We start from the raw sequence: 20,817 nt of genomic DNA on the forward strand, positions 1-20,817 counted from the left end.
ATAGTTCTCAAATAAAAATAAATAAACTTAAATAAAAAATCTAAAACAGCGAAATTCTATTCTAAAAAACCACACCTGAACTTAACTACTACTATTATAGACAATTCCAAATGCTTTGAGATAAATGGTTCAGTTAAATGTACATTTCAGCTAATTAATAATACATAAGTCAATAAATTTAACAGATGATAAATTTCTTACTATTTGAAATAAAATCAGTTAAAATTGAATTTCAAGTAATCAAATTAATAATTCATATATATATGAAATAAATAACTTAAGAAACCTAATATGCAGGATATCCCACAACGTATGCAGCATCTAATATTTACAGATTCGGATAGAGGACGTCGAGACGAGTATTTTGATCCGAAGCTTAAAGTTTATTAGAGGCAAGAAATGTCATTTATTTTATGTTTAATAGTATTGTTTGCAATATTTTCCAAAATTAACATTATCAATAAACTATTTCAAGCAAAAACAGTTGTTCTTGACTCGGCTTTCAATTTAGTTAATAAAATTAAAACTAAAATACAAAATTTAAGAACAAACTTTAACACATTTTTCGACGAAGCAGAAGTTCTGGCACATAATTTGAACATTTTCCTGAAAAACGAATTCGAAAAAGGAAAATATTAGGTTCCAAAGTTATACATATATATAAAAAAAAAAAAAAAAAAAAAAACCGGTAGAGGAATTTAGATGTTATTTTTTTAACACTGTAATTGATACTAGTATTGTATAAATAGAAGATGGGTTTAAAAGTATATCAAATAGTATTTCTGATTTCAAATTTATCACTGATATAACAACTTTAGAAAAATTTCAATTACAGAAATGTTCCAAAACTTCATAAAGTTTTATAACACAGATGTTGGTGAAAACCTAATCCAAGAAATTTGTTTGTTACGGGATTTGATTTTGAATGAAAGAGATGTAAATAACGCATAAGACATATTGCAATGCATACTAAATAATAATTATAATGAGTTATTTCTAAATATACTAATTGTGTTTATACTTTTCTTTACATTGCCATTTACTACAGCAAGCAGTAGTATTGATAGTATTGATGCTTTATGTAATTTTTCATTCATTAAGTATTTATAAAAATAGAAAGAACCAAGGTTTCCATTAAATTTTTCTGAACGGAAGTGGCAGGTTAAATTATTTCTCTTTTATGTCTACTTATTTTTTCTTTCTCGAGCAAATGAATTTGTTTTAATCTATACTTATATAGAGCTCAATGTGTGTGTGTGTGTGTGTGTGTTGGCGCTCTACAGGCCAGGTCATTTGACCTACAGCTACCAAATATGGCACGTGTATACATAGAAGGTCGTGAATGTGCACCTGGGGTCCTGTTTTTAAAATTTTAATTAGAATTTTAATTATTAATTAAAAAATAACTTTCCCGCCAAAAAAAATCTTCATTTCCCCACCGCCAAATGAGTAAGGCTTCAGAATTTTTTTCCACGCTAATAAAGGCTTAGGCTTAATATTTTTCGGCCGATTATTTCAAACGATTCTGTTTATTTTCTTAATGTTTGATGCATTTAAAATTAAACATTGATTTAATTGAAGTACTTTTGAATTAAAATAACACATAATAAAGGAAATTAAAAATGTCTAATCTGCATAGCGTTAACCCAACTGACGTAGAAAAATTCACGCATTTGCGTTACCGTAACTGGCGTTGAAAATTCAAGCATGCGCATTGTTTTCTGATTGTTGACAATATTATCAACGGATAATTCTTGATTTAAATTATTTTTAGGTTAGTTGCATGCTTTTGTAATTAAATTGTATTTATGTTAGTTATATATTTTTATGTATATACTTATAGTTTTAAGTACATCGTTTTTTAAGTAGTTTTTTTTAACCTGTTTTCGACCGATTATTTTAAACGATTCATTTTATTTTCTTAGTGTTTGATGCATTTAAAATGAAACATTGTTAATTAATCGATCTGTTTATGATGAATCTGAGAAAATTTTGTTGACAAATTCTTGAGATATTACATAAATTAAGAAAGATTCTTTAGTGCCCATAAAGTTTAACCGCTCATTGACTCTGTTATCAGTAATCATATTATAAAAAAATGCTTTGTTTCAGTAAAAAATATTATATTAATTGCAGATTAATTCTTTTCACTTTAATTTAAAGCATAAATTCTATGGGAGCTAACAGAAAATTTGAGAGATACCTATTACGTTATGACTGAAGGCCTTTATAATATTATGAGTGAATTATATGACTATCAAAATTTGAAGTTTTAAAATATTTTGATTAAAAAACTACAAAAGTAGGAATTGCGTAAAATATTTAATAAATAAATCAGTCAGTTTTATAATTAAATCAGTCAGTTTTAGTGATTGATTTAGTTGGTTGGAGTTCCACAATTTTTATTTAAAATATTAGTGTCTCAAGAATATTTTGTTAAATATGATTCAAAGGGCAGAGAACCTATGTAAAAATTTAAAATTCCTGATTCATCGGAGCATTTATTGACTAAAGTTATCTATACTTATATAAAGCTCAATGTGTGTGTGTGTGTTGGCGCTCTACAGGCCAGGCCATTTGACCTACAGCTACCAAATTTGGTACATGTGTATCTTAGAGGTCGGGAATGTGCACCTGGTGTCCCTTTTTTTGAATTTTTAATTGGAATTTTAATTATTAATTGAAAACTAACTTTCCCGCCAAAAAACATTCATTTTCCCCATCACCAAATGAGCAAGGCTTCAATTTTTTTTCCCAACAGTAATGAGGCTAGGGTTAACACTTTGCAGCCGATTATTTCAAACGATTCTGTTTATTTCCTTAATGTTTTATGCATTTAAAATTAAACATTGTTAATTAATAGATCTTTCAGATTCATTCTGAAGTACTTTTTAATTAAAAATAAAACAGAATAAAGAAAATTAAAAATTTCTAATCTGCATAGCGTTACCCCAACTGGCGTAGAAAAATTCACGCATTTGCGTTACCGTAACTGGCGTTGAAAATTCACGAATGCGCATTGTATTCTGATTGTTTACATTTATTTTCACTCGACTCGATTTAAATTATTTTTAGGTTAGTTGTGTGCTTTTATAATTAAATTGTTAGTTTAAGTTCATTATTTTTTAAGTAATTTTTTTTACCTGTTTTCGACCAATTATTTTAAACGATTCTGTTTATTTTTTTAATGTTTGATGCATTTAAAATTAAACATTGTTAATCAATTGATCTGCTCATGATCAGTCTGAGAAAATTTTGTTGACAAATTCTTGAGATATTACATAAATTAAAAAAGATATTTAAAGAATATCCCATAAGGTTTAAATGCTCAGTGACTCTATTTTCAGTAATTATATTACAAAAAAAAATGCTTTGTTTCAGTAAAAAATATTATTATATTAATTGCAGTTTACTCATTTCCATTTTAATTTAAAGCATAAATTCTACGGGAACTAACAGAAAATTAGAGAGATACAGATTACGTTATGACTGAAGGTCTTAATAATATTATGAGTGAATTGAAATTTGAAGTTTTAAAATATTTTAATGATGACGCTATTAAAGTAGGAATTATTTAAAATATTTAATTATTAAAATTTTAACGAGCATTAAGATTGTCGAACCGGCATGTCGCCAAAGGCGGCTAGTATAAAATAAAACTCTGAAAGTGTTCACCGGAAATGAAAAGGATTCTTTTCATTTGAGAATTGAGTAATCAGTCATATTAAATTGAAACTAATCATTTATATTCAATAACTGCTGTTGAGTTTTTGTTTTTAGAAGAAAAAGTGCGAATGCATATTCAGTTATTGTGAAATTTTATTTTTGCTTGTTTATGTGTTTTTTCAGATGGTTTTCTAACGTTTTGAAAAGAAGAATTTTATTTCTTTGCAATTAAAAAAATATTCTACTGTTGTATTTTAATGCATAAATATAGTGTTTTAAATATTTCTATTTCTGAATGGTATTATTATCACATCTATAATTTTAGTGCAAAGAAATATGAAATTTAATTGAAATCTTACTTAAATAAAGGGAAATTTCATTACTTTCTAATAATAAAATTTGAGATTGCATTCTTATTTTATTGCAGTAAAGTTGAAGTCATAACTAATTTATTGATATTCAGTGAAAGCTTGTATTTAAATTTTGTCTTGTCAACTAGTGAATGCATATTCCTTGATTCTATGATGTATTTGGCATCATTTCCTTCTTGCAATTGATTCGCAATATGAAATGACATGGGGTTAAGTGTAAATACATTTTTATATAAGGAGTAAATATAGAGTAAATATATACATTTCTGATTATCAATTATAACTTTACAATTGACTGCCCCGTAAAAGAACTCTTATAATAATTTAACATTTGGTGCCTCAAGATAAACACTCATTTATACTCCCTCTCTAGTTCCACTTTGATTCATTTAGACATGGCCTTCCTTGCTCAAAGCACAATTGATGATCTAAAGGCTCTGGCTATGGATCTCGGAATTGAAGTGACAAGCGATATGGCGTTTTTAATTATCAAAGACTTCATCACTAAAAGTGCATCATATGATGCTAACTTCTGTAAAACTCATCTTGATCTTTTATACAAAAGAAAGCAGAGGAGAAAAAGGCCGTCGAAGTTAAACGCGTTGAAAAAGAACGCGCTTTTGAGTTAGAAAAATTGAAGATTCAGCTTGAAATGCAAAAAATTTCTCAAAAGGAGACAGTTCAGGAAACTATATCAGAATGGATATTACAAAAGTTGTCTCAAGATTTAACCCGAAAGAAAATGAAATAGGACTCTATTTGACAATATTTGAACATCAACTAAAATTCTTAAGCATTCCAGAATCAGAATGGATTCCTTATTTGATAAGTTCATTGCCTACTGAGATAGTACAACTTATTGCGAGAGAAGATAAGAAAGATTCGCAAGATTACCGTAAAGTTAAAGAAATGCTTCTTAAGCGATACAGATTAACTGCGGATCGTTTCAGACAGTTATTTTCGCAACACAAGAACAGCTCAAATACAACTTGGAGAGATTTCTGCTTTGAAATAGCATCATATTTTGAAGGCTGAATAACAGAGCTTAACATTAAAGATTTTGAACAGCTTAAAAGTCTAATTATTAGCGACCAAATTTAGAAAAAAAAAAAAAAAACACCACCTGATCTTAAGGAACATTTTATTGATTCATGGGCAGAATGGAATCATCAGCCTTTAGAATTAGCAGAGAAATTGGATGCCTGTGAAAATAACCGTCAAGGTTCTAAGAAGCACTCAACTCCAAATAACAAACAAAATTTTAGAAGTGATTTCGCAACAACCGAGAGAAGGTCTAAGTCCACTGTGACATCAAGATAAACAACAAAAGACAGCAAGAAATATATTCTCCAAGAAGACAAACGCTATCCCTGAAAGAAGAATTATCCAATGTTATGGATGTGGAACACCAGGATATATACAATCTAAATGTCCTACCTGCTCGGTATCTAAAGGAGAATTTAAAGCGTCTGTAAACAGCATCAATTTATTTACATTTGAATCTCTGACATCTCCTAAGAATTTAATTATTCTCAAAATTTGTGGAGTGGAATCTGCTGTATGTGCCGATACCGATGCATCTCACTCTATTGCTGGAGTAAAGTTATTCCATATGCTACAGAGCAAAAAAGTAAAATTTGAATCCAAGACTTTTTCTTTGATACTCGCTGATGGAACACATATTAACGTAGCTGTCTTGACTACGGTTGTAAATTTTGAGGTCGAAGGTAAAGTGATACCAACAAAACTAATTGTTTTACCGGAAGCAAAGGGAAACAGAATTTTTTTAGAGAGTTCTGTTTTCTCCAGTCTGCTGGAATTGTTCTCGATACTCCCAATGGAAAATCTCATTTCTGTGAAAAACCTCAGATTCAGTACTTTTCTACAAGGTACCTTCTAATAATGAAAACTGCTAAGTTGCTGACTCAAAAGAAAAGATTGCAGAAACGTCCAGTTCTATTCAAATTCCTAAAACGTCATCTACCATAAATCTTCGAAGTGACGAGGGTAAGCATCTAATTAAAGAACAACGTAATCAATTAAATAGCCTACTACAAGAGTTCAAGAGTTGCTTCGAACCAGGGGGAGAACCAACACCATTTAGTGAACGCCGCATTAATACTGGAAATAGTCCACCGATTGCAGAACCACTTTATCGAATGAATCCTGCAAAAAAGGAACTGCTAAAAAAAAGAGGTGGAGACTCTCTTGGCATAATTGAAGAATGTGAATCTCCTTATGACCCCCTCTTGTATTGGTACCTAAATTTAATGGTAGCATGAGACTTTGTGTCGACATTCGCAAACTTAACACTACTACTGTTGCAGACACGTATCCCCTACCTCGTATGGACGATTTGCTTACAGAAGCTAAGTCAACAGCCTATATGTCAACCATAGATATCAAATCAGGATATCATCAGATAAAAGTAAATGAAGTTGATCAAGATAAAACAGCTTTCATTTGCACATTTGGAACGTACAGATATTTGCGCATGCCTTTTGGACTACGAAATGCACCTGCAACTTTTCAAAGCCTGATTGACAAATATATAGCAGGCCTAAAGAAGGTTTTTGCTGTATCTTGTTTAGACGACATTATTATTTTATCAGAGACTTTTGATAAACATCTAAGTGATTTACAAGCTGTTTTTGAAAGACTTTCTTTGTTTAAACTCCATGCTAACAGAGCAAAAGGCCATTTTGTTTGTGACCGTGTAAAATATTTAGGTCACTGGATAACCTCAAATGGAATAGAAGCTGACCATTAGAAATTAAACGCTATTCAAAAATTTCCTGTGCCAACTAATGTGAAAGAAGTTCAGCCCTTCTTGCAAACTTGCCCATGGTTTAAAAGACATGTTCCAAATTTCGCGTATATTACGAGGCCTCTTAGTAATCTTACTATAAAGAATGTACAATGGATTTGTGGTCCTGAACAACAAGAAGCCTTTGAAACCTTGAGGAAAAGATTAATAACACCCAAGGCCCGACTTAGCCTAATTCGGGCCAGGGACAAAAACTTCTTTTCCACCCCCTCTGCTTCACTACTTTAGTAATGAAGAACGTTCATTAAAGAAGGATACGTAAAATAAACTTTCTATTCGATTTGGTGCCCCCCTCTGATGTGGGAGCCCGGGGCAACTGTCCCGTATGCCCCTGCCTTAGTCAGGCTCTGATAACACCTCCAGTATTAAAGCAACCAAATGGACCAAAGCTATTTCGTATCTGAACAGATGCAAGCAGTTATGCTTTTGGATTCGTCCTTACCCAAGGAGAAGGTCCAGAGGAGCACGTTATTGAATATGCCAGTCATCCGCTTATCTCAGCGGAACAGAATTACTCAACTACAGAAAGAGAAGCACAAGGAGTAGTTTGGGCTCTTGAGAAATTTCGAGGTTATGTCGAAAACCAAGAAATTATTATAGCATCTGACTACCAACCTTTGAAATTGTTTATGAGCATCAAGTCGCCATCAGGTCGTTTAGCAATATGGGCTCCTCAGAACCAATCTTTTAATCCTAAAATCGAATATACGCCTGATAAGTCCAATGTCCTTGCAGACATGTTGTCTAGGCCTACCAATTTAATTGAAGATGTCGCTTGTGACGTATTTGCTATATCAGTTGATTTTTCCAGGGAGAAGGCCTAGAAACATTCGAGAAGAACAGTTGAAGGACGAAGGACTAAAAAAGATAATTGACTGTTTTGAAAACAATTCAAAAGATGAGAATTTTGCAAACTGGACAAGCTGAGGTTATTTAATGAATCAAGGTATTCTGTATAGTTACTCATCCGTAGTAGAAACAGACGAAGCACAATTCGTAGTTAGTGTCCAGGAAAGAGAGAGAGAGTATTGTTCCAACAGCTGGTACCATGATGTTCAAACAGCTGGGTCTGGGTCCACTAAGGGTCTGAAGGGACTTACAATAAAGTCACTTGCAGATGCTATTTTCCAGGAATGCGGAAATATATTGCGGAATATGTCAAAAATTGCCGGGCTGTAATCGTTTATAAACCGAGTAATCAAAAGACAACAGGTCTTCTGAGAACTCCAGCCTTGAAACTCTCGCTATTGATTTGTTTGGACCTCTTCCAGATACCTCATCTGGTAAGAAGTGGATTTTTCTCGTAGAAGATACCAGTGCAAAATGGGTGGAGTTATTTGACCTTGAAGAAGCAACATCTGTAAATTGCGCCAAAACTTTAGTCGAAGAAGTCTTCTTAAGATATGGATTCCCACGCAGACTCATCAGTGATAATGGTTCACAATTTGTCAGTGCTGTAATACAAAAAACTTTCAATTTTTTTGGCATTAAGCAGGAACTTATTCCTGTGTATCATCCCCAATCTAATCCATCCGAACTTAAAAATAGAGATCTCAAACCCCGACTAGCCATACTAGTCAGAGATGAACACGACACTTGGGATGAAAAATTACCAATGATTCGCCAAGTGTGAAATCAAAAATCGCACAGCAGCTTATATACAATTTGGTAGAGAGTTAAGAACAACAGATGATGTCACACACGACTTAAGAGCACTGATTGACAATGATAACTTTGTAGCTGAGATAACCCGATAACTCAAGCGGTTTGCTCGTTTGACTGCAGAGATTAAAGACCACGTCGAGCAAAAGCAAGACAAGCGTATAGCTTATTATGATCGTCGACGACGACAAGTTTTCTACAAGCCAGGTGATCTAGTATGGGTGACATTACATCCTGTTAGCAAGTCACAAAATAAGAAAAGTCGCAAATTTATGCCCAAGCGAGAAGGACCTTATTTAGTGGTTGGTTACTAATCGTTCACCCACTACGTATGACATTGCTGACCCAGGAAAGCCAGACGAAGTCCTTAGGACTTACCACAGCTCAGCGTTCCGAACATATGAACTCCCAGTTTGCTAGAGAAAGTGGAATTGTAGCACCCCTCCAGAGACGTGGCAGACCAAAGAAATTCGGAACTGACTCTCTGCCGAGACGTCGTGCGAGCCAGAGGGGGAGTCTGTAACCAGACAACTTTTACAGCTTGCCACCTAGCGGCCGCTCAATAAAACTTCAGTCTGTGCTCTGGAGTCATGGATTAAGCATGATGTTTAACCCCGAGAATTGTATTTTTCCTTAAATATTTGTATTTGTCCTATTATTGTTTTTCGTGTGTTATGTCCTTTAATGTTACATTAAAAAGATTTAAATCATTTAAGCTTCTTTCCTTAATGTATATATATATGTGTGTGTGTGTGTGAATAAATTTTATTATTTTTCTTTTTGTTTTTATCTAATCTCTAGCTTTCTTAGTTATGTTTTATTATTATTCTTTATATTTTTATCTTAATTATTTTTTTATTTAAATGTTTAAAATAATATTTTCTTTCTTATTTTTTTAATTGCTCTATTTTCAGTATAAAAAACAAACGGCACGATTAGAAATTGCTTTTCTCATTGTATTTCGCAAGTCGTATATTTTTTTGTTTTGTTCCAGTGCAAACTGGCATCATGTAGGTCACTCAAGTATTTTCTTTTCATACGCATTTCCTACAATATATAATAAACAAATTTGTAATTTTTTTGTTTATGACCCTTATTAGGGGTGTCGTTTTCAAACTTATTCACCCGTTAAATAATCATAATGATTTCAGACATGGGGGTATTTAATGGTATTTAATATACACGTTAATAATTAGTAAATAAATATGAGGCATAACAATCTAAAAGACATGATACTGGAACAATTCTATTAAATACAAAGAACCTTTTTCTGGATGCATCCGTCACCAAATAAGCACCGAAATTCATTTACAAAATACATAAAACTATTTTAATTATATACATATGAAACTATTTTAATTATTTTAAAACTAATTTATTTATAATTTTAATTAATTTAATCAAAAGTAAATCCAAATAGTAACTAATTAATTTTTCTCCATTAAATAAAGTATTAATTAAGCAAAACTTCCAAAACTCAGAGACAAAGATTTCTCCAAAAATTTTCGCATATTCTCAAGAAAGATGTCTTCCCCCCCCCTTGGGTAAAAAGTCACGGATCTTGGATAAAATAGAGAATGCCTTACAGGGCATTGGCTTAAAATAGTTACGAAATATTAGTCTTTGGCGTGAATTTAAAACATTTATTGAATCTTTTGTGTTAATCTTGGCGAGTTTTACGAAGATCAATCCCTGACATGCGTTTAATAATATCCCAAAATTGTGCTTTAGGCGCATTTTTCATAACCGAATAAAACCAAAACACGAAACAAAACTATAACCGTATTTATAAAATCACATATCAAATTTGATATATTTAAGTCGTAGCATGTTTGAGTTGTCGCCAATACATGCTTTTGAAAATACAGACTGAAAGACAACCAGACGCTAGTTTGATTTGACTCAAAATTTAATAGGTATCTACTCTATAGATTTTAAATCTGTGTACTGAATTTTACTTATTTTAGTTTTCGTCCTGAGCAGTTTTTGTATTAATGTATATTCGAATAGTCGGACAGACAGACAAACTTCCTCCGAATGCATTTTGAGCAGAAATTTGATAGGAATCTACAAATTTGGTGTAAAGACTATATACCAGATTTCATTTGTATAGCTCAAACTAGTCTAAGTTAACTTTGCCACAGCAGATAAACAAACAGACAGTCAAAAATGTCAAAAATGTGTTGTTGTTTTTTAACTTGGGGAGGTCTAAAATGTAAAAATTCTTTAAAGTTACAAGTTCGATTTTTTTTTATGAATACAATACTTTTTCAGTACATTGTATACGAGAAAGTGTAGGAAACTAGTGAGAGGGGCTTTCCCAGTGCTTCCTCACATATTTCCTTATAAAAATTTTATCGCTCCCACTCCTCGCCTAAATACTACTGACTACTACTACTACTGACTTTGCCCAAGATCATGCATTTCCGTCATCTACATTAACTTAATTGAATTACATGAACATATAAAAATTAATTCGTAGTTATTGATATCAACAATTATGAATCTCCTTCCGAATTCAAAAATTCATTTTCTATATTTGCATAATAATGTAAAACAAATTTCAAAACATATCCGTTTACTTGAATGGGAAAAAAAAAAAAAAAAAAAAAAAAGACTGTAGAATGTAGAAATAATAATGCAGAGATCACAAATATCCCATCTGAACCATTTTTCTGTTAACTCCTTTTAAAAGAATTATTTTATTTCATTTTCATTTTATTTATTTTTAATTTCCATTTAAAATTCTCCTTCTTTTTAGTATTTAAAAAAAAAAAAAACGACATTTTATTAGTTATAATAAATTATAAATCACTGCGTCAGAACTATTTTTTTTATCCATCTAGAAATCCACTAGTAAATGTGATTTGGCGATTTTCTTGTTTCAATGTCCAAATAGGCGAAATTCTAATCTTTGTTTTGGTGTTGAGAATAGTAGTTGGAAATTAAAAATAGAATCAAGAGTAATTCTCATTAATGAATATGTTGTTGGTCAAAATAACAATGTTATAAATAATAGCAGAATTAAACATAAACATTTCTTTGTAATTTAAAAAATGTCACAGAGTAACAGCATTTTATTAATAGTCTTCAAATAAGATTATTGAGCCTTAACGGGTTAATAAAGCTCCCCACATTTTTTAAGCCATTATTTTATTGAAATTACTTTAAATATTCATTTAATATAATAATGAAGTGATATTCCAAATTCAAAGGAGGAAAACAAACCTTGGATTATTTTCTTAGTTCCTCAAAATTAGTGAAATTTTAAATTTAAATAAATGACACTGCATAAAAACAAGGAAATTCTAACTCATAAATGAGAACAAATAACTCCATTTGTGGTGTATATATATTCATTCAATTGTTTTAATATCTCATAGCAAGATGCTGCAGATCTAATAACACGTAAGTTTTAAATTTCTTTTTCAATATTTTAAGCTTAAATTTCAAATTTTCCTTTACAATGACTGTTCATTTTGCTATGTTTCTTGACATTAAGAAGATCTGTAAAAACAATTAAGATAGGAGAGTTGGGGACAGTTGTAATAAAGGTAAATTCTAACACATACTTTTTGCAGATATTTTTGCAATTTTTTGATCAAAATTTTTGATAAATATAACAAGCTTAGTTAGTCCCCAACCGAAATGGATAGCGAGAGGTTGTGAAAACATGTTCCATTTTTGCTAGTAATTAAGGAATGAAAAATACAATAAAATTTGATTTCATATAAATTAATTTACTTTTTCAACATATTTTATTTATTTATTTTGTCTGTGTATTAGGTTCCAAAAGGGTATTTGTTTTATTGTTCGCAATTTTTTTTTTTTTGTTAATCAACAAAAATGTCAACAACTATGTGATGAGATAGGTTGAATGAAATCTCGGGATGAGTGGTAACATATTACAGCTTGCAAAATTTATCTTGAATTGTGTTATGGGCCGTGGTTGCCTGGTAGTATAGTCTCGGCTTCGAAGATGGAGTGTTTCAGGCTCGAGACCCGATTCCACCGAAAAACCGTCGTGTGAGTGGATCCAGTACACGTCAAATCCGTCGGGGGCAATCGGCCTCCTGCTGGTGTGGTGTGGAAGTCTGGGGAGGGGTGCCAATTCAGGTGTTGTTGCCACGGCTCAAAACTGTGACGCCCTTTTTAATGCCCTTCTTAAAAATCTACAAAGTTTAAATCCAAACATCATGTGTTTGGTATTTAACAAGTAATTTAGCATCTCAGTGAAGAATGGGACACTGTCATATTTTATCACAATAATCTGTCATCCTTGGAAACTCCAACAATTATAAAGACTCTCTTGATTAAAATCAAAGGAATGTCAGAAATGGGTAGCATACAACCATCCTCTTAACCAGTGGTGTATCTTCCTATACACCATCCAGTTTTACCTTGGAAAAACCTTTTGCCAAACCTCCCTTCTTAGACATCTACAAATTCTAGAACCAAAAATGGTAAAATCTAGGAGAAGCATCTATCAAGAATTATTAATTTTGTAATTTGTTTTTCAAACTAATTAGATTTTCTTTTTTTCCCCAGGTAAATCAGTTTTCCCATCCTTTTTATACTTTGTTTCACGGGGTACAAGTTCATCATTAAGAAATGATAATCTTAATATTAGTATATTTGATGTCCGCATTGTGGCCTGCAACTGGATTCTTTTTCCAACCATCAGTAAAGACTCCGTTGGGTGAGATTGAAGGAATTTATTCTATATTTGATCTTGTACCAGTGAAAGAGTACCTTGGAATACCTTTTGCCAAACCTCCCGTTGGAAGTCTGCGATTTTTAAAAACAGAACCTGTGGAAGCTTGGAGTGGTACCCTTAAGGCGAATAAACAGCCTCCTGCATGCATGCAGTATACAGAAGGACCCTTCCCATGGTATGATAATATGACTGGTAAAAGCGAGGATTGTCTTTATTTAGATATTTACACGCCTTTCTATGCTTCTAAAGGAAGTAAGCTTCCTGTGCTTTTCTGGGTGTATGGTGGAGGATACACTCTGGGATCTAATCGCTTGGACGTGTATGACGGAAGAGTTTTGGCAAAGAAGGAAGGTGTGATTGTGGTAACAATCAACTATCGTTTGGGACTGTTTGGTTTCCTTACATCAAACACAAGCGATGCGCCGGGAAATGTGGGTAAGTAGAATAGAGTCAATAATTAATAATAAAAAGTTAAAATTTTAGAATTATTAAATAAATAGATAACATTTTATCTATCTCCCAAATAGAGATTTGGTGTAATGTCAGTAGTCAATACAAAACCTTCATATCTTTCCCCATATTCTTGGAATAGTGCGCATTCTACTAGTTTGTACTATCCTCTTTTGGGAAGAGCCTGGGTATGAAGAAAATATCACTTTATTATTATCAATACAAAACCTTCATATCTTTCCCCATATTCTTGGAATAGTGCGCATTCTACTAGTTTGTACTATCCTCTTTTGGGAAGAGCCTGGGTATGAAGAAAATATCACTTTATTAATTCAAACACATAAACTTAAACAATGTATATAAAACGTTATGGTAGACATGAACATCTAGGAATAATTAAAGAAGCGCAAATAAAAGCGAATTGGTTTCCATTTGTGATGTCAACTCTTTGGCGTTGATAGTGTGTACTGTCTTCTTTTAAGAAGAGCCTGGTTATGGTCGCTTGAAATAAAGAAATGCATTCTGTTTGGAACACTCAGTTTAATAACAATCATCATGTGCTCCAGAAACTAAAATCCTAAACTTTCTAATGCTTTGTCTTATTTTACCAGCTTTGTACGACGTAGTGATGGCGCTCCAGTGGGTAAACGATAATATCGAATATTTTGGAGGCGACAAGGACCGGATCACTATTAGTGGGGAAAGTGGTGGATCCTCGATCGTCAGCATACTATGTGTTTCTCCTCTGACCAAAGGCCTGTTCAGCCGAGCCATCCTTCAAAGCTCGTCCATCATTAATCGTAAGAATAACGAGTTGGATTATAACCTGAATCTTACGCAGCGTCTTGCAGTAGCCGTCAACTGTGCAACTGACAATTTTACAATCTATGATCACCCAACGGACGTCGTTCAATGTCTGAGAAGTAAGAAATAAACTTATAGCCTGTTCTTACGTTTTTAGCTTTCAGAGTGTGGAATAGTTTTAAAACATATATGTTCGAAAAAAAAAGTGCTTTTTTGCGTTCTCCTATACTTAGTACAGAGAAAATACTCGAGATTTTCCCGAATCTCCACGTTTTTGACCTCGAAACCTCGTTTTGACCACGTCTTAAGTTCGGGGAAAAAAATAAACGTTTTTCGAAATTGTCCGTTTGTCTGGGACACATAACTCAAAAATGCTTTGATTTAGACGAATGAAGTTTGGTATACGGCCTTTATATTAAATTTATCAAATTTTGACCAAATATGCTCAGAGGATCTGTCCTGCTATTGGAATATAATTTAGCATGATAACTACAAAATGAAGAGAGCTGGTTCGATAAAATTCGGTGTACAAAATTAGTATCTATAGACCAGACACCTTTCAAATTTTGAACTAAATCCAGCAAGGGATTGACAAGCTGTCGGTCTGTACTTGTAGAAACATATAAATGCGACAACTCCTAAGACGCAATGCCTTAAATATATCAAATTTGTTATGGGATTTTGTGAGTATAATTGTAGTTTTGTGTCAAAGTTTTGTTTTAATCGGTTGGAAAAATCCGTCTAAAGCACATGTTCGATTTTTGGATACTATTAAGCACAAGCCAAAGAATAATCGGCAAATAACTTCGCCAAGGGTCAGATGATAGATTCAGTAAAAATACTGTATGCAGTAAAAGATTAATATTTCATAACTAGTGTTTACCAATGCCTCTCAAGGGATGACACCTTTATCAGAGAGTATACGTGAAAGGTTTGGGGAAACCACTTCCCAAACTTTCATTTTCAATGACAGTCAATTACAATAAGTTGAAGTCATGCAAAAAATGTCACTGCATCGAATGGCTTGGTTATTGATGTTTAAAAAAACAGAATTTCAGAATGATACTAACAAGTTTTGCCTAATTTCATGCAACCATTGACTTAGCTCTATAGTATAACATTAGTATATATTCCTAATATATTATAAATAATGTATCTTAACTCTATAATATAACAACCATTGCTATATAATATAACTAAGGACTATAAATCGCTGGAAGACGATGGTGCATTCTGTCCAGAATTTATGCTCTCATTTAGAGTCATTCAAAAGCTGCTTGTTTTAGTAACGTCACCCTTACAATACAACCGGCTTTTTTTTCTTCTCTGTGAAACACTCATGTGTATTAATTTCCCCTAAAACTTCTCCTGGAAGAAAACGCAGCTTTATTTTACAGCAAAGACTAGTTTTCTCCTTACTCGACAAATCTGTGCACCAAAGTCTCTTTAACCTACATAAGTTGCCACACTTTTTTTCTCTCTCTCTCGTTATCACGAATTCTTTACGCAACTAATAGCCTTGACTAAATACAAAGCAACTATAAAAAATAGCATTGGCTTTGAAAACGCTGTATATTTAAAAATTCTAATACACGTACAGTCACAGGGATAAAGAGAACCCAGTTTTATTTTGGCATCGTCTATTGTGTAACTGTAAAAAAAAGGTATCATTCAAAACAAATGAATGCACTTTTAAAGACCTTTGAATAAAAAAATTCATAAGGGACCTTTATATATATTGAAATAAGAACAAACATTAAAACTTCCAAAAGCAACACCCATTTTTTTCCATTAAATTTTAAATCTACATAAAACATTATATCCTAAAACAAAGTTTCATTAATCGAGATCTATTCCTTTCGGAATTATGAGGTAATAAAACTGTGACTTTCTAATGTTAAAATTAAATTTTGAAATTTTATACATAATGCAGATATCGACCTAAATTTTGTTGTTATGGAAATACGAGGTATTCACAACACGCTTTGTACAAGTATTTTAATTACTACTTAGCTTATTTTAAAAATTACTTTTATGTTTTTAGATCGAAATGCCACATATTTGACGAGGACTTTATCGTCATTTGCTCCATTTTCAACGGCGTCTTTCTATCCTCAGTACGGCGACTCTCTTCTTCCACATAATGCCCTAAGCGACATCAGAAATGGCAACTTCCATAAAGTGCCCATCCTCTCCGGAGTTCTTAGAGACGAAGGTTCTTTCTTTCTTGCCACAGGTCATCACATTGAGTTCGGCTTTTTCGGCAAGAAAGATCCGCAGGTTAACAAGACATACGCTACAACTCTGCTTCAAAGTATCTTCAGCAATTACACAGATCCACAAAAGTACATCGATTTCTACCTGAAAGACGTACCTGATGATGATTATGATCTGATCAGAAGGCAAGTCTACACTGCAATCGGAGATACCACCCTTTTATGTCCTGCGGTCTTTTTTTCAGAAAGCTATGCCGAAAGGAAACAACATGTATATTTTTATTTCTTCACCCATCGTCCATCCAATACACCTTGGGCAGAATGGATGGGCGTTGTGCATTTTGAAGACGTGCAGTTCGTTTTTGGTCGACCCGTACGGGTACCTAAGGATTACACTGCAAAGGAAATTTGGTTAAGTAGCCAAATAATGAAAATATGGGGAAACTTCTCAAAAAATGGGTAAGTGACATTGAAAATCAATCTTTTATAAGTTTGAAATTAAATTTCGCAATATTTTGAGAGCAAAGAAAAAATATATTATACTTGATATCAAAAAAAAAAAAAAAAAAGGGGGGGGGCACAGAAGTATTTACTGACGATGAGAAATTACAATTCCTCTTTTGGATTATAAAATCCTCAGCACGAAAAATATTATTTAAAGGCAATTTGCATTAAACGTATCGTAATGAAGCCTTTTTTGCGTGTAGTCCAATCTTTGTGAATATTAGTGACACATCATTAAAACTTATATGACACTATTTAACTAATGATAAAAACTTTAACAAGAATGTGAGTGAACACTCGTGATTTCATTTATTAAAGAAGAGAAGTCAAAATAACTTCTCTTTGTTTATTAGCTCTGATTATCACGTGGTATTTTACCCTTGAATGCAATAACCTTTGTACTTTCAATAAGTTTTTTTAGCAGTATATTGCCAAAAGTCTAAGTATGAACAAGTGCGTATAACCGTTTTATTCTTTTTCAAGTTTTTGTTATTATTTATGGAGTCACTATCCACGTCATTGTGGACCTGTCATTGAAAAAATTTATGACGCACCAATTATTTTCTACGTCTTTCGCACTGCAATTCGCTTCCTTTGTCTAAAATAGCATACTGTTGTTTAAAAAGAAATGAATAATATTCAACATGGCCCTTCCAAGGAAAAAAATTCAACCATGTGGTCGAGATTAAATAAAACTATAGGGTGCTCATTAATTATTGTCGGGGTTTCCGTACCTCATAACTTTCGAATAAAAAATATTACGCAAAAACCGATTACGTATTCGTAAATTACAACTCAAAGAATTTTATTAATGATATTAAAGTGTAAAGTTTGCACAATTTGCACTTTGTAGGCATTCAGCTGAAGGCGATTATGTATTCGTAAATTCGCTGAACAAATTTTGACTTTTGAAATCGTGCGGGTTCCCCGAGCCGCATATTCTACAGTTATGTTTATTCACTTTTTCTGACACATGAAAAGTGGATTCGTCACTGAAGAACCATTTCCGAAGGTAATTTTCATCGTCCTCAATTCGAGTCAAAATTTGTTCAGAGAATTTACGAATACATAATCGCCTTCAGCTGAATGCCTACAAAGTGCAAATTGTGCAAGCTTTACCCTTTAATATCATTAATAAAATTCTTTGAGTTGTAATTTACGAATACGTAATCGGGTTTTGCGTAATATTTTTTATTCGAAAGTTATGAGGTACGGAAACCCCAACAATAATTAATGAACACCCTGTATAATGCAATGGTTCGAAGAATACGAAATGCCGGAAGATGATTCTGATATTAGCGACGCAGAAACGATTACGCGATCATGAAAAAAAAAAAAAAAAAAAAAAAGTGATCAAGAAAGTGAGGAAAATTTGGGCGTAAATTCAGAAGAAGAGGAAGTTCGACATGGTTGACATGTAAAATTATTTCTATGGGTAAGGAAAAATTATAATTTAGTGGTACAAGTAGCCATTAGTGAGTACACATTCGATGGCGCCTCAGGCACACTATTGTTTTGAAGCTTCCCAGAATTCGCCCTAATTTTCAAATGGTATATCTGACTGAAAATGAAACCTGGACCCACATTTTCTCCACAGACATGTTGCTTATGATTGTAAAATATACAGATCTTACATTTACTGCAATTAGGCAAAAATATAGAGATCAAGAGAAGTCAGATGTGCGTTATTCAGATACAGTGTAATGAATTACGCGACTTTGTGTGTCTACTGTTTTACATTGCGGCTTTTAAATTTGAATAATGCAAAAAGAATAAAGAAATATTTTTAAAATAATATTTTAAAATATTGTATTCTCCGTTTTTGTTTGTTAAATTCTAACAGTTATTAACTTCAGTGTAATTTCATAATATTTGAATGAAGTAAATACACATTAAAAGATTGTTTAGGTTTTCCTTATAACATTATCTTTCCAACATTTAATATTATAGCATTTAACTTTTTTAATATTAACATTTTTGGTAATTACATGATTTCCAGAATGTTTTGTGTTCCGAAAATAAATTCCAATGCTGTTTACAATAGGGAAAAAAAAAACAAAACAGAACCATGGAGTCTTTTTAACACCATGTCTTTGGCCTCGTGAGGAAATTCATATATCTAGTTACGGAATAATTAGCTTTCAAACTTTTGTTTCCTTTGTACATTTGAGAAGAGTAGTTAAAAAAAAAAATGAAATCTGCTATCTCAAATTTCTAATTATCATGTGAGAACATTTTTTTTGATGAATTGCTTAGAGCTAGAAAGCCTTATTTGAAACTCAGAATCGAATTGCAGTCGTTTTGCGTTGAACGTTGACGGTTGCAATTCACAATCCAAATGGACACGTTCTGTGTTTGAAGTTGAATGTTGCGATTGAGAATCTGCAACACGCTGCATACGTTAATACGTTAATTTGAGCGTAAAATTGCTTTCTCAATTCCCATTGTAAAACTATTTTACGTTCATGTTTAATTCGACCTGCTTCTAATTTTAAATTTTCATCATTCGTTTTTGTTGATTGAAGGTTTTGCCGTTACAAAGCTCTGAATTTTTGTTGTTCTAATCGAATTCTTTCTTTAGCTTCCGGCCTCTGTTTGCTCTTTCGTTCTCTTTCTTTTTTTCTTTGCAGGGATTTATTGGGAGAAAGCTTAGGGCGCCCCATTTATGCTTTATTCATTGCCTACTCGATTACGAACTTCAACCCCCCAACCAAAATATTTAAGTCATTACTTGCCTTAATTAATTTAAGTCATTTACCAGTTTAAGCCGGTTTGAAACAATCACGAGACTTTCAGATTACGTATGCTTCGCTATTTAGAAAAGCCTTTCCAAAACTTTGTTTGCCAGCTAGAAAAATTGTCGCATACTTTTTTGCATACTTTTTACATACTCATTTTGAGGCTACAAAAACCTTAAATCAAAACACGTTATGTTCTCACATAATAATATGTTAACTGAATGTTTTCAACGAAAGAAAAAAATCTTTTTCAGTTAATTTTCGATTTTTTTAATTAAACATATTATGTTTTTAATATTTAAATTCTTATATCCAATACATTTTAAACACCCAATTAACCAAACTTGCGGATTTTTGCAAGATGCTATAAAAAATTAGTTTTAAATCTAGTTTCACTAATAACATGCTTTTTTATTATTATTAAAGTCAATTTTCAGAGAAACCGAACTCTAATTTTATTATTTTTTTATTTCAGGAATCCAGGTGCTTATCTTAACTGGCCAAATTATTCCAAAGAAAATCACACATATCTGACTCTAAATATTAGCAATTTTGGTAGTCTTGGCACTGGTCCTAATCTGGCAAATTGCTACTTTCTGAGGAGTTATTTTGGATTTTAGAAACTTGTTTAAAACAGTGGTGGACTCAAAAAGCACGAAACCATGAGTCTAGCAGCAATTTTTTTTAGAAATTAATTTCATGATGAAAGATTTTCATATATATCTAAATTTTTTCAGTTATTAATTCATCTAGATAAATCAAAATCATTTCACTGATATCATCTTGCTTTAAATTAGCTATAACATTTCTGCTTACTTACAGTTTATTAATAAAAACTTGAAATTTTTTAATTAATTTGTAT

General features: G+C 32.2%; 1 protein-coding gene across 1 annotated transcript; it reads left to right on the top strand.

Moving 5' to 3' along the window:
• Positions 1 to 11,902: 11,902 nt before the first annotated feature.
• Positions 11,903 to 20,610, top strand: LOC129988812 (acetylcholinesterase-1-like). The gene is made up of 5 exons (XM_056097083.1): positions 11,903 to 11,934; positions 13,075 to 13,678; positions 14,305 to 14,616; positions 16,542 to 17,172; positions 20,431 to 20,610. The coding sequence occupies exons 2-5, from the start codon at positions 13,138 to 13,140 to the stop codon at positions 20,573 to 20,575; spliced, it is 1,629 nt and encodes a 542-aa protein (XP_055953058.1). The 5' UTR covers positions 11,903 to 11,934; positions 13,075 to 13,137; the 3' UTR covers positions 20,576 to 20,610.
• Positions 20,611 to 20,817: the final 207 nt, after the last annotated feature.

Source organism: Argiope bruennichi, chromosome 10 (genome assembly GCF_947563725.1).
Source record: "Argiope bruennichi chromosome 10, qqArgBrue1.1, whole genome shotgun sequence".
In the NCBI taxonomy this organism is placed as follows: domain Eukaryota; kingdom Metazoa; phylum Arthropoda; class Arachnida; order Araneae; family Araneidae; genus Argiope; species Argiope bruennichi.